Source organism: Cyprinus carpio, chromosome B19 (genome assembly GCF_018340385.1).
Source record: "Cyprinus carpio isolate SPL01 chromosome B19, ASM1834038v1, whole genome shotgun sequence".
In the NCBI taxonomy this organism is placed as follows: domain Eukaryota; kingdom Metazoa; phylum Chordata; class Actinopteri; order Cypriniformes; family Cyprinidae; genus Cyprinus; species Cyprinus carpio.
In genome coordinates this window covers 5779685-5792087 of record NC_056615.1, presented here as the reverse complement: position 1 = coordinate 5792087, position 12403 = coordinate 5779685, and the positions used below count along the sequence as shown (strand labels likewise).

Sequence of the window (12403 nt, the reverse complement as noted above, 5' to 3'; positions counted from 1 at the left end):
ACACTAAACAGCAGCATAATCGGAACAAGTCTACTAGAAAGAATTTTTATCAAGATACATCCCAAGATTATCGACCAATAATAAAGTTAAACACATGCAAGCTGTGTAAACAACCCTCTTATCCTATGATATTGAACACACTGATGACCTGATTCGTGTTCTTAATGCTGAAAGAATGCAGAAAAACTGAGTACTTTGTTGTTATAACTGTTAAATTCTGCTATGGTACAGTCATGTTGACTCCTTTTTATTATTTATAGACTGGCAAAATACAAAATGCACCACATGTACCAAACCAAACATTGCTTAATAAATGTGGAATCCTGCCATGATTTAACAGTCGCGCCAGTGACTGACAGTAAAGTTGTTTTGTGGAAAGCTCTTCGAGAAGGTTCAACCCAGTGAGACATAGGGCAGGTCTGGCCTCAGAGAAACACAATGGACGACCCCAGTGTGCCTTGGGTTTCCAGCAGTATAATGGCCACAGACTCCGACTTAACTGCAATGTTTGGCATGAAATAATAAAGTTCTCCTCAGCAGTTCTCAGGAGAGTTTTAAAATCGGTCTGATTTATAAGGCTTGAGTGGTCAAAGAGCTCATAGATGGTTGGTTTAAGATAAGAAGTCTGACAAGTTTACTCTGCGTGACTTCTGCAATGCGCTGGAAACGTTAATATATCTTGACAGCATGTTTAGTCTGCAGGACAGAATATCAGGTCACTGCACCAAATTACTGTAATATTTACAGCTTGTCTAAATGTGATAAAGCCTAATGGTGCAGCTGGTAATGTTTCTTCTGTATTCCTAATTTCCCCTTTGTTTTACTACAAATAAAACCAAAAAACATGTTTTTTGTAGTTAAACCATGGTAACCACAAAAAGTAGTACTGTAAAATAGAGCATAGACCCAATTTTCTCATGTAAGTGTTTGTCTTTTTAATATGGAAGATAAATGTTACCCAGTTTACTTGAATGCTGTCCAGAAGATAAAACATTAAAACTGTGATGATACATCTTTTAATGACCTGAAGTCAAAATTCCTGCCTTGCAAGACCTGACAAAATTACAGATCACAACTATTATAGTAACAATTATATTAACAATTATTAAAAGCACCAGTACGGACTCGCTTGAGGCTACATCAAGTGAGTGATTCTGTTATAGCGCACACGTGCATGATGGGAGATTATAAAGAACTGAGGTAATAGTGTGCCCAGCTTCACTCTGAATTGCAGGTGAGTGATAATGTGTGCATGTGGCTCCCATCCCATGTTTTCTTCTTTATTTAGTCCTCATCTTCTTCATCTCCATCATCATGACCTGAGTTCTTCAGCTGTGGCCGCTCACGCTTGATCGTAACGATCCCGGTGAGGATGGCGTAACCCAGCATGGCTCCCACAGCGAACAGAACAGACAGAATCTGATTACGCCGTTTGTGGGGCTCGTTGTCCAAGTCACTGCTATCAGGCTGAGCATGAATCTTGCGACCTGGTGTCTCTGAAAAAGAGAAGGCACATTTAAATTTGGTTTGTTTCAGTGAAAAGGTTTAGGGTTAGTGGAGTCCACTTTAAATGAACCAAGCTCAGACCGCTTTAAGCGGACCAAAATGTTAACAGAATGAAAACAACCTGGTTGTTTTTGCGTTCCCATTATACCAGGTCCAAAAAGATGTCTCAGATATCATTTGTTAATTTAGTTAATATTTATACTTCTACTAATAACAACAATAACAATAATAAGTATTATTATTTATATTACTATTGTTATTATTTTAATTATAATTATTATTATCATTGTTATTATTTATTAATATAATTATTATATTTATTAATTAATTATTCATTAATATTAAAATTTATTATTCATTAATATTATTATTATTTTATATTATATTAAATAAATTAAGTAATGTTTTAGCATTATTATTTGTATAATAATAATAATAATTATTATTATTATTATTATTATTATTATTATTATTAGTAGTAGTAGTAGTAGTAGTATATAAATAATATTAATAATAATAATAATATTAGTAATACTTAATAAACTAACCTTAATTATAATAATAATAATAATAATAATAATAATAATAATAATAGTTATTATTTTAAATTAACCATATTATATTAAATAAAATAAGTAATGTTTTGGCATTATTATTTGTATTATATTAAAAATAATAATAATAAATAATAGTAATAATATTAGTATTAAAATCACTATAAGTATCAAAACAACTATTTGTAGTATATAAATAATAATAATAATAATAATAATAATAATAATACTTAATAAACTAACCTTAATTATAATAATTATTATTATTATTTTAAATTAACCATATTATATTAAATAAAATAAGTAACGTTTTGCCATTATTATTTGTATTATATTATTATTATTATTAAAATATTATTTAAATTAACCATATTATAATAAGTAAATTAAATAATGTCTTACAAATAATAATAACAATAATAATACTGAATAAACTAACCTTAATTATAATAATAATAATAATAATAATAATAATAATAATAATAATAATAATAACAACAACAACTATTATTATTATTATTATTGTTATTATTATTATTATCATCATTCTTTTAAATTAACCATATTATATTAAATAAAAATTAAGTAATTTTTTTTGTATTATTTGTATTATATTAATAATATAATTAATATATTAATAATAAAAATATTAATAATAATAATAATAATAATAATAATAATAATAATAATAATAATAATAATAATAATAATAATAATAATAATATGCACCTCGTGCATCAGAGGGGAAGTAGAGTGCTAGGATGTTGGTGCAGTACTGCTGCAGGTTGTTCAGAGAGTTGAGGTGCTGCTGGAGCTTTCCATTGGGCAGTTTGATCTTCAACAGAGGAGCCAGGTGTGCAAACACATACGCGTCCAGCGATGAGGGACTGCAAGCACATGAAACATCACAGTCACAGATGCGCATGATTTCACACACTAACACACATACATAACACAAATTACGCAATTACACACAACTGGTGTTGCTTACGAGTCTCCGAAGAAGAATTTCTGTGACCCCAGTCTCTGCGATAGGAGGGTCATACATTCAAATGCATCACGACAAAGCTACAAAGCAGAAACACAAAAACACAGATTATGTCTAAATTTCCAAAAACAATCCATCATAACTGCTGGCAGTATCTGTACAAAGGACATGCATATCTGTCTTCGCTCATAACTGTCTCTTCCATAGCCTTGCTCTAAACCCACCAAAGCAGTGATAACACAAAGACATGTTGCTATGGCAATCAGACATCTGACCCAATTCTTTCTATGTTGTGTAAACATATGATGGAGATCCAGCAGAACAATCCAGGAGTGTCTTTGAAACAAATGTAGACCACCAACAGACTGTTAAAAACAAAGACTACATATGGAAATGGCCTTCTAATTTTTTTTCATGGTTTGAATGTAACAGGTTTTGTTAAAAGAAACCAAAATAATCTACTGATGATAATTTTGGATAAGCTAATAATGTGATAATGTTGCAAAAAATGTTCAGTTTCTTGCACAGACTGACTTTTTTTCTTCATAAGACCTCAATGTGTCATCAGGAGTCACAGGTATTAATTTTGTCTTGGCTGTATTTGCTTTTTTTTTTACTCTCAAAGTGACAGTAGCCATTGTCTTGCATTTTATGAATCACTATGGATCACCGTTTCAGCTAAAAATCGTCTTTACTGTTCTACTGAACAAAAAAGGACACCTACAGTAGAGGTGTGCAATATTTATCTTCAACGATAATACTGTAACTGTTGTTTTAACGATTTGTGAGCTGACATTAGAGTATGTATGAGTATTGAGAGTCCTAAAGCGTTCACTGCGTGATGAAGCCTACGATAACGCAGTTACAATGCCCCTATAATTCGAGTTACGAAAGCAAAAAATATCCCTGTATGGGTCTTTGTTTTTATAGTTAAGAAAATATGATATAGTTAAGCAATATCACAGAAGCAAGAGTGCCGTGATTGCGTGTGTTGCATTGATTTTACACAACAGTTCAACAAACAAGAAATTAATATAGAGCGAGTTACATTATGGACACAATATTGTCTGCTTTTTCTGTTTCGCCAATAAAAACAGTTCAAAAATAAAGCCGGAGCAGAACATTTGTGCGTTTCAGAGCAACAATGCAGTGTTTCGTTCCTGAATGAATGTGTTTTTGAACAAATCATTTGTGTTAACAATTCAATGATCTATTCATAAAGACAGTCACTTACTTAGTTTCTAAATGAATCAGCCGTTTTGAACAAATCATTTGAATGAATGATTCAATGAAGACAGGGACTTGTCGCCACCTACTGGTGGCATTTATTTATTCATGAAAGGCCTAAACCAGTTAAGGTACCACCACAATAACACACTTAGCAAAACATTGTTTATTTATTGTTATCGAAAACATAAAAAAATATTGAGATACAATTTTTTTAATTATTGCACACCCCTAGCTTACAGTATTTCTTTGATAGCCTGAGGGTGAGTAAATTAACTGCAAATTTTCATTTTGGGTGAACAATTTAACTAAAATCTTTAGTTCCCAGCTCACCTCTTTCTCCAGCTGTTCACCAGGCTCCAGGACTGGGTCTCCCCTCATGAGCCTCAACTTCTCCAGCTGCTGGCAATGCATGCGGTTGGGTAGCAGGAAGTTGAGAGGGAAGGAGATGTTTTCTGCATACCAGCAGCGGGTAACATCCACATAGTTTTTAGAGTCTATCCACAGTGTGTAGATCTACACAGAAAGAAGAGTTCAGAAACATGGGGTTTTTCAGAACTCCACTAAGACTGTTAATGCCTCGGTTTTACAGTTTTAAAGAGGAAAACAAACTGTGCGACACTGTCCCAGATGTCCTCAGGGGGACAGTGAAAGATCAAACATCAACATTCGACTGTGTCATCATGCAAAGTTCAGCTCAAGGAAAAAGAGCTTTGCACTGAGCCATATGAACTGTAACATTTTTAAAGGTGTGTGTATATTGGATTCAGTATTATGCCTATAAATATGTATTATTCAGTCAGAGGTACACTGTATGAACAAAAGTATTGGGACACCCTGTGTATTACACCAACAAGGACATTGCATTCTAATCACACAGATAGACATCTATATAGATTTCGTTCCTGCCTTTGCAGCTATTACAGCTTCCGCTCTTCTGGCAAGGCTTTCCACAAGGTTTAAGAGCATCTCTGTAGTCATTTTTGCTCGTTCATCCAGTAGAGCATTTGTGAGGTCAGGCACTGATGTTGGATGAGAAGACTTGACTCGCAGTCTCTGTTCCAGTTCATCTCAAAAGTGTTTGATGGGTTTGAGGTCAGGGTTCTGTGCGGGCCAGTGAAGTTCTTCCACATCAAACTCATCCAACCATGTCTTTACAGACCTGGATTTGAACACTGGGGCACTGGAATAGAAAAGGGCCTTCCCTGAACTGTTCCCACAGAGTTGAAAACAAGTTGGAAGGGGCATAGCCCAGCCCCTAAAAAAAAGCCTGGTACCATTATTCCTCCTCCACCAGACTTTACAGCTGGTGCAATGCAGTCAGTCTGGTAACATTCTCCTTGCATCTGATAAACCCAGACTTGCATCAGACTGCCAAACAGAGAAGCGTGATTCATCACTCCACAGAACAGGTTTCAACTGCTCCAGAGTCCAGTATCTGCATGCTTCACTCCACTCAATCTGACGTTTGCCATTGTTCTTGGTGATGTGAGGCTTGCATGCATCTGCTTGGCCATGGAAGCCCATTTCATGAAGCTCCACGATTCCAATAATACCACTTACAGTTGACCTGAGAATATCTAGCAGGGATGAAACTAGACTTATTGCAAAGCTGGCATCCTATAACACTACCACGCTTGAATTCACTGAGCTCTTTAGGGGTGTGTTTCCCAAAATCATCGTTAGCCAACTATGGTCACAAATTCCATTGTTAGCATTATTTCAACAATTCGCTGTTTCCCAAATCCATAGTTTAAAAAAATCATTCGCAAACAGCGTCACAAACTTTCATGGTTGGAATTATAGCTCTCAACCTGCGGTTCGAAGCGTGACCTTTGGTTTTTTGCTCGTATGATATGTGGACTTCAAGAGATTATGCTCTTGGGCACAGCTAGCAAGCTAACATGCAATACATTCTGTATCTTTCATTCCAGTCAAATATATACAGTATGTTTCAATCTATATATTTTAGCATGTAAACAGCCTTGGAGTATGACGTAAAAGGGAAACCACGATGAATCAAACATCAAATAAAACAAAAAGACAAGGAAAAAAAATAGTAAAGTAGTCATCAGGTGCCATTCAATACAGCAGCATCTCAGAGATCTCGAATCAATTAATTAGCAGAAATTATTACATCACGATATGAGTGTGATGTCATTAATGCCGACCATATATTGTTAAACCAATATGCAGCATTGGTGGTAACACATTACAAGTAACACGAGTTATGTAATCAGATTACTTTTTAATTAACTAGTAAAGTAACACTTTACTAAATTTTAAATTTAAAAGAAAATAACTGAGTTACTTCTGAATATCTGAGTAACGCAAAAATAACATAATGCATTATTTTTCAAAAAAAGTAACCAAGTAATGCAATTAGTTACTTTTTATGAAGCACTGCAATATTGTAATGCATTAATTTTAAAAGTGTGGTACAAACGATGGTCTTTACTAGCTAGGTAGTTTCCACAGTGATGCATCGTACTATGGTAGTTAATAAGAGAGTTGCATCGCTGTATGCAAAACACACTTCAGAATGACCCATTTTTTCGCTAATGTTTGTAAATGCAGACAGCTTGGCTAGGTGTTTGATTTTTTATACCTGTGGCAATAAGTCTGAAATGCATGAAATGATTTTCTTCCTTAGTATTTTAGCAGGGGTGCACGATAAACAATACAAAATATATTAAGTCATTTTACTTTTATTTTTCATTTTAAGATATAAGTACTAGAAAACAAGACAAAAATACTAAGGATGAAAATATTTTTTGCAGTGTATAAGAGGTGTGTCCCAATAGTTTTGTCCATATAGTGATATATATCTATTTTATTGTCTTCTGCTGCTCACTCCTCACCAGTGCAGGTAGCAGTTTCTCCTCCAGCAGGGAGACAAAGGCAAGCGTATCTGCGCCCTCCTTTGCTGATAGGTCATAGTCTGCATTGTACTTCTGAAACACAAGAGACACTATTTAATGGCAACTGTCAAAAGCACTCATCACATTTGTACTGAATTGTACTATATTGTTCGTCTACTGAAAAAGCAGTGACTAACAATCAAAGCAGCAGCTGTAGTATGACAGCAGTTGTTAATGTAACTATAAGCAGTGAATGTAACTGACCATGATGTGTTTAGACATGATGCATTTAAACATTTCTGGATGTCAAAGCCAAAAACCCTCTTAAGGACTAAATGGACACAACAACGGAAGGTTTCAAGCAATAAAATTAGTCGATTTCCATGTCTCTTTCACGATCATGCTGTGCACACTCTCAGTTCACCACTAACAAGCTATAAAAGGTCATGCCATACCCACCGCCTTTAAAACAAACCAGAAGCTGTTACTGAGAAACCGCTCTCCTCACAGCTACGACAACTTACATCACCAACAATGTCAAGAGTAATCGGAATTATTTTCTTTATAAAATAATAAAAGGTGACATAACCTGACAGCTACTCTCTTAAAATGCAAGTATTTGGCACATTTGTATATTTGTATAATTTAAGTTAACTTTCTACTTCGGGTTTCATATGCATTCAGTTTTTAAAAATGTGGCAGACTTTTCCGTAATCATTTTACTGAGATCCCTGGATGGGGTGACAGTCTTTTGAATTTTACTTATTATTAACATAGAAATGTAATCAGCAGTGTAGAAAAATATATCAAACAAAACCATCAATAAACTGACTCATGTCACTGTGTTAGAGAGGGAGGTTGTTCACCTGTTTCCTGAGATGAATGATGATCTTACTGGGTTGGGAGATGCTTCCTTCTTCCCTGGTCTTCAGAGCAGGCAGAGTACCTTTGGAGGAGAAAACAACTCGCATGTTAACTCGAGAAAATTTGAGAACAAATACAACACAGTTCCTTAAAAACAAGTGTATTCGAACCTAACGCTCTCCTCAAAGGGTTCCAGAAGTCAGTGGATGCTTGACCCATTAACCTATGACCTTTTGAACCTGAAAGAGGGTGTAATGACCAGTCTAAGGTTCCCTCGTGCAGCACACATACAAGCTGTCATTCAGTCTTTGGCAGTAGCTCACTCTAACAGCTTCATGTATCAGATGACCAGTGCATCCTGACGAGATTCTGGCAGAAAACTCACCTGTAGGGCTTCTCCATGGGTTGGTGATTTTGTGAACTTTAAGAGGAGCACCAGCAAACTTGGCATAGGCCTAAGAGAACAAAAAACCAAGAGAAAACACAGCATTAACTCATTCATGCCAAGCTACAAATTAAAAAACAACAAAGTGTAACAGTTGATTTCTGGGAGTAAAATTCCGATTTTATCCCAAGTACAGGTAAAAACGATTCATAAACAAATTTAAACACTATTTTCTTTTAAAATGCACTCCATTAATACGTTTAATTTATGTATTTGTTTTACTTGAAAAATCATATTTTTAGCGTATAGGAACCATTTGTAAATAATCAGGACCCAGACCTTGTGAACACAGTCTTTTTAGTGATTTTTGGCCTGTAAACATTTTGCTTGCAGTTTTATGAAATTTGTAAGAACTAATCATTATACTCCTTGGCATAAAAAAATACTTATTTTTTTCTCCCTTTTCATTCTTATAAAGAAGCAATTTTCCCATCATTTTAATATTAGAAAAATTGTATCACTGTGACTTTTTTTTTTTTGGTTTAAAGATGTATTCAAGTCATTGTATGTGTGAATCAATGTTATTTTAGTATCACTGAAAATACTCTAGTATTTGTTGATTTTTAATATTTTCCTATTTTATTTTAATTTTAGCTAAACTTTTATTAATTTTGTGCACTTTTATTAGTTTTTATGTCTGTATAAATAGGGTTTTTTAGATTTAGCTTTAGTTATTTTCAGTAAAAATTTAAATTTTGCTTTGACAACTAGCTGTCTTTTCTGTTAAAATTTTTAAACTATTAAACAATGTGCATAAAATGAATGTCATATTTATTTATTGATTTATTTATTTATTTAATTAAAAAAAAAACCATTCACACACACAGCATTGCTACACTGCTATTGAGACATCGAGGGGCTAATTGTGCCATTCAAAAATGTGCTGACTTGAGTTAGTGTCTGGGAGGGTCTCATGTTTGCCAGCGGGGGGAAATGAAATCCTGGACTCACTCCAAGCCCTGTTAGTAAACAACATTTTGCAGTCAGCTGCATTAAATTGAGCACGGAGACGTCAATCATCTCTCACACTGAGAGGAATTTCTGTAAGTCACATCTCTGAGCGAAGACGAAGCTGGAGGAGGAAAAATCCGATCAGACCTGAGATCTCATTTCCAGCCAGTCTCGACAGTACCATTAAAGAAGATCAAACGGCAGCGCCGCCGCTCTGTAAATTCCAGTGTGGTTTGCGGTTTCTGACTGCCGTGCTGAGAAGGCATTTAGCAGGAAAAGAATTCATCCTCGTTTATCTTTTCTTTGTTTATGTAAAACTGAGAGAGTACAAGAGTAATGGCATGTCTGGAACAGAAATAAATCATGCATCCCAAAATTAAAGATGACATGGGACAATAAAGAACTGAAACCAGTAATAAAACAGACATAAACACGAGATGATTAAGGTTGAGATGCATGGCTTAATCTGGTAACCTGAAAAGGGCCTGAGAAAGAGTCTGGCTGCAGTTAAAGTAATGCTCACCTCGTTGAGTAAAGCCCACTGGCCCTTTTATTCATCCGCTACTGCAGTCTGAAACGTACAGACGCTCTTAGAAAAACATGAATGAAGGTTTTATGTTACAGCCCTTTGGCACTAAACCCACAACTTGATTATCTTGTTAAATACTTTATAACCAGTATTATAACCAGACAGGCAAATATCCAGACTTAAGTTGCAGTTAGACGTACTTTTCCCATTTAAAGAGCTGATTCAGGTGCCTTCACCACATAATCACATCTCACTCAAAACAAACTGTATTCAGCACCAGTTTTGTGACCGCACTGCATTTGTGCCATTACCTGATTTAATTCCCTAGTTACTGTAGAAGTGAAAACTAATAATGCATTTTATTACATGCAATTCATTAGTGAAAGCCTTCTATTAAAGTTTCAAAGAATCGAAGTAATTCTAACGTTACGCCAGCCATCAGAAAGAAACCGCAGAATGATTAAATCATAGCAGGATGGCTGCGTGGCCATTCATGCGGAAAATAAATTTGGATTCAGTCGTTCATCCTGAGGTTTCGTTTTTCTTCCCGTCATTGTTGGGAAACCCGAGAAGCTCTCGTTACTGTTTGTTTTTGTGTTTGGGGGGTTTGGATCTCTTCACTCCCAGCACACACAAACCGCTGGCTGTTTAGACAGCTGTGTGGGACGAGCAGATAATCCTGTCTTTCTCTACCATCATCCACACTGAGTGTACACAAAGACAAATGATAACAGACACACATGGCCACTGCACATTATTTCTGACTAACAAATAAATAAATAGGTATTTTATATTAGATGTGAACACTCATCATCTCTGTTTTTAAGGGGGTGGAGGGTCCGTGTAACAATAAGACATTTGCTTGAGCCCTCCTTAGAGCAGTAGTTCAACCAAAACTGAAAATTTGATGATCCGAGATGTACACGAGTTTGTTTATTCATCAGAACAGATTTGGGGAAATTTAGCATTATTTCATTTGCTCACCAATAGATCCACTGCAGTGAATGGGTGCCGTCAGAATAAGAGTCCAAACTGTTGTTTGTTTTTGTTTTTTTAAAGAAACAAATCCACCACTAAGATGTTTTCAACTTCTTAGCCATCACTTTTGGCCAAAATATGAGTCCATTATCCATAATAATGCTTCCTCCAGTGAAAAATGCATCAAAATCCACCATCATATTTGTTTAGAACAGTTTTCACTTGTAAACAGAAATTACTTTTTCACTGTAGAAAGCAATATAGAGAGCTCAAGAGAGAGGATTTGTATTTTAGACTAAATTTGTTTTTTACAAACACACAACTTTTCACTTCACAAGACATTAACTGATGAACTGGAGAGGTTTGGATTATTGTGATGTTTTTATCAGCTGTTTAGACTCTCATTCTGACGGCACCCATTCACTGCAGAGCATCCATTGCTGAGCAAGTGATGTAATGCTACATTTCTCAAAATCTGTTCCAATGAAGAAACAAACTCTACATTTGGATGACCTGAGGATGAGGACTATTCCTTTAAGATGCTCTGTAGTCAAACATACAGTCTTTGTCAAAAAAAGAAAAAAGGTATGCTAATGGTTTTACCGTCAAAATTAAGAAATTAATAAATAATCTTAAGGGGAACTGAAATATCAGTCATTCTCATTAACAATGACAAACAACATCACACTATTATACATTTGAATGTCGCAATAATATAATAATTGTAAAAAAAAAAAAAATATATAAAAAAAAAAAATACAAACAACAAACAATTAAATATTAGTAGCTGAATGAGAAAATGTAAGATTCTGTATTACTAGGACACTGATCATGAAACACGAACAGCTAATGCAGTGCAGCTGACCTAGTGTTGTTCATTCATGATCCTTAAACTTACTGTAATTGCTGTAACCCATCCACTGAACCAAGAGGATCGTTCGATATTTTATCAGATACGCGAGTGTTTAACATATGAGAGTTCTAAGCACGAGCCCATTCTGACCCCGTCAGTCACGCGCGCTGTAAGTCACCTCCCATCTCTCCTGACAACCGACGCACAACTACAACACGTTCACCGCGGATCCCGAAAAACACCACACACACAGACGAAACTACTGCGATATACAGCCAACCGGCGAGTGTCTCTCTTACCAGCACAGCTAAACAGTCGACATCTACTGAAGGTAATCCATAGTCGCCTTTCCAACAGAACAGCTCCAAGGGGGCAGCCATATTTGAGAGGCTTTTAAGTGACTTTTCACCTGGAAGTACTGCGCTCTACGGTTGCTACTAGCAACTGTCAGTCATGTTTACATTTCGTTGTACAGTTGGATAATGACAATAAAGGTATTCATTCATTCATTAAACGGCAATATGATACAGAAATAATAATAATATTAATAAGAAGAAGACGACGACGAACAAAAAGAAAGCTTAATGTTTAAGTTAATGTTTTCATTGATCCAAAAATTATTTATTTATTTATTAATCAATTAATTA

The 12403-nt window shown here is 35.1% G+C and overlaps 1 protein-coding gene across 1 annotated transcript; it reads right to left on the bottom strand.

Moving 5' to 3' along the window:
* Positions 1 to 910: 910 nt before the first annotated feature.
* On the bottom strand, positions 911 to 12204 carry mtx1b (metaxin 1b). Its single transcript, XM_042745515.1, has 8 exons — positions 12056 to 12204; positions 8386 to 8455; positions 8003 to 8082; positions 7137 to 7229; positions 4609 to 4791; positions 3052 to 3128; positions 2790 to 2947; positions 911 to 1496 (listed from the first exon to the last, which is right to left on the bottom strand). The coding sequence occupies exons 1-8, from the start codon at positions 12134 to 12136 to the stop codon at positions 1285 to 1287; spliced, it is 954 nt and encodes a 317-aa protein (XP_042601449.1). The 5' UTR covers positions 12137 to 12204; the 3' UTR covers positions 911 to 1284.
* Positions 12205 to 12403: the final 199 nt, after the last annotated feature.

Bases quoted from the DNA above. Each gene is read 5' to 3' on its own strand.
- mtx1b (XM_042745515.1), bottom strand. From the start codon at position 12,136: ATGGCTGCCCCCTTGGAGCTGTTCTGTTGGAAAGGCGACTATGGATTA. The intron at 8,083-8,385 runs GTGAGTTTTCTG...TCTCCTCCAAAG, and splicing joins CCCATGGAGAAGCCCTACAG to GTACTCTGCCTGCTCTGAAG. The intron at 1,497-2,789 runs GTGCATATTATT...TCTCTTTTTCAG, and splicing joins CTTCCCCTCTGATGCACGAG to AGACACCAGGTCGCAAGATT.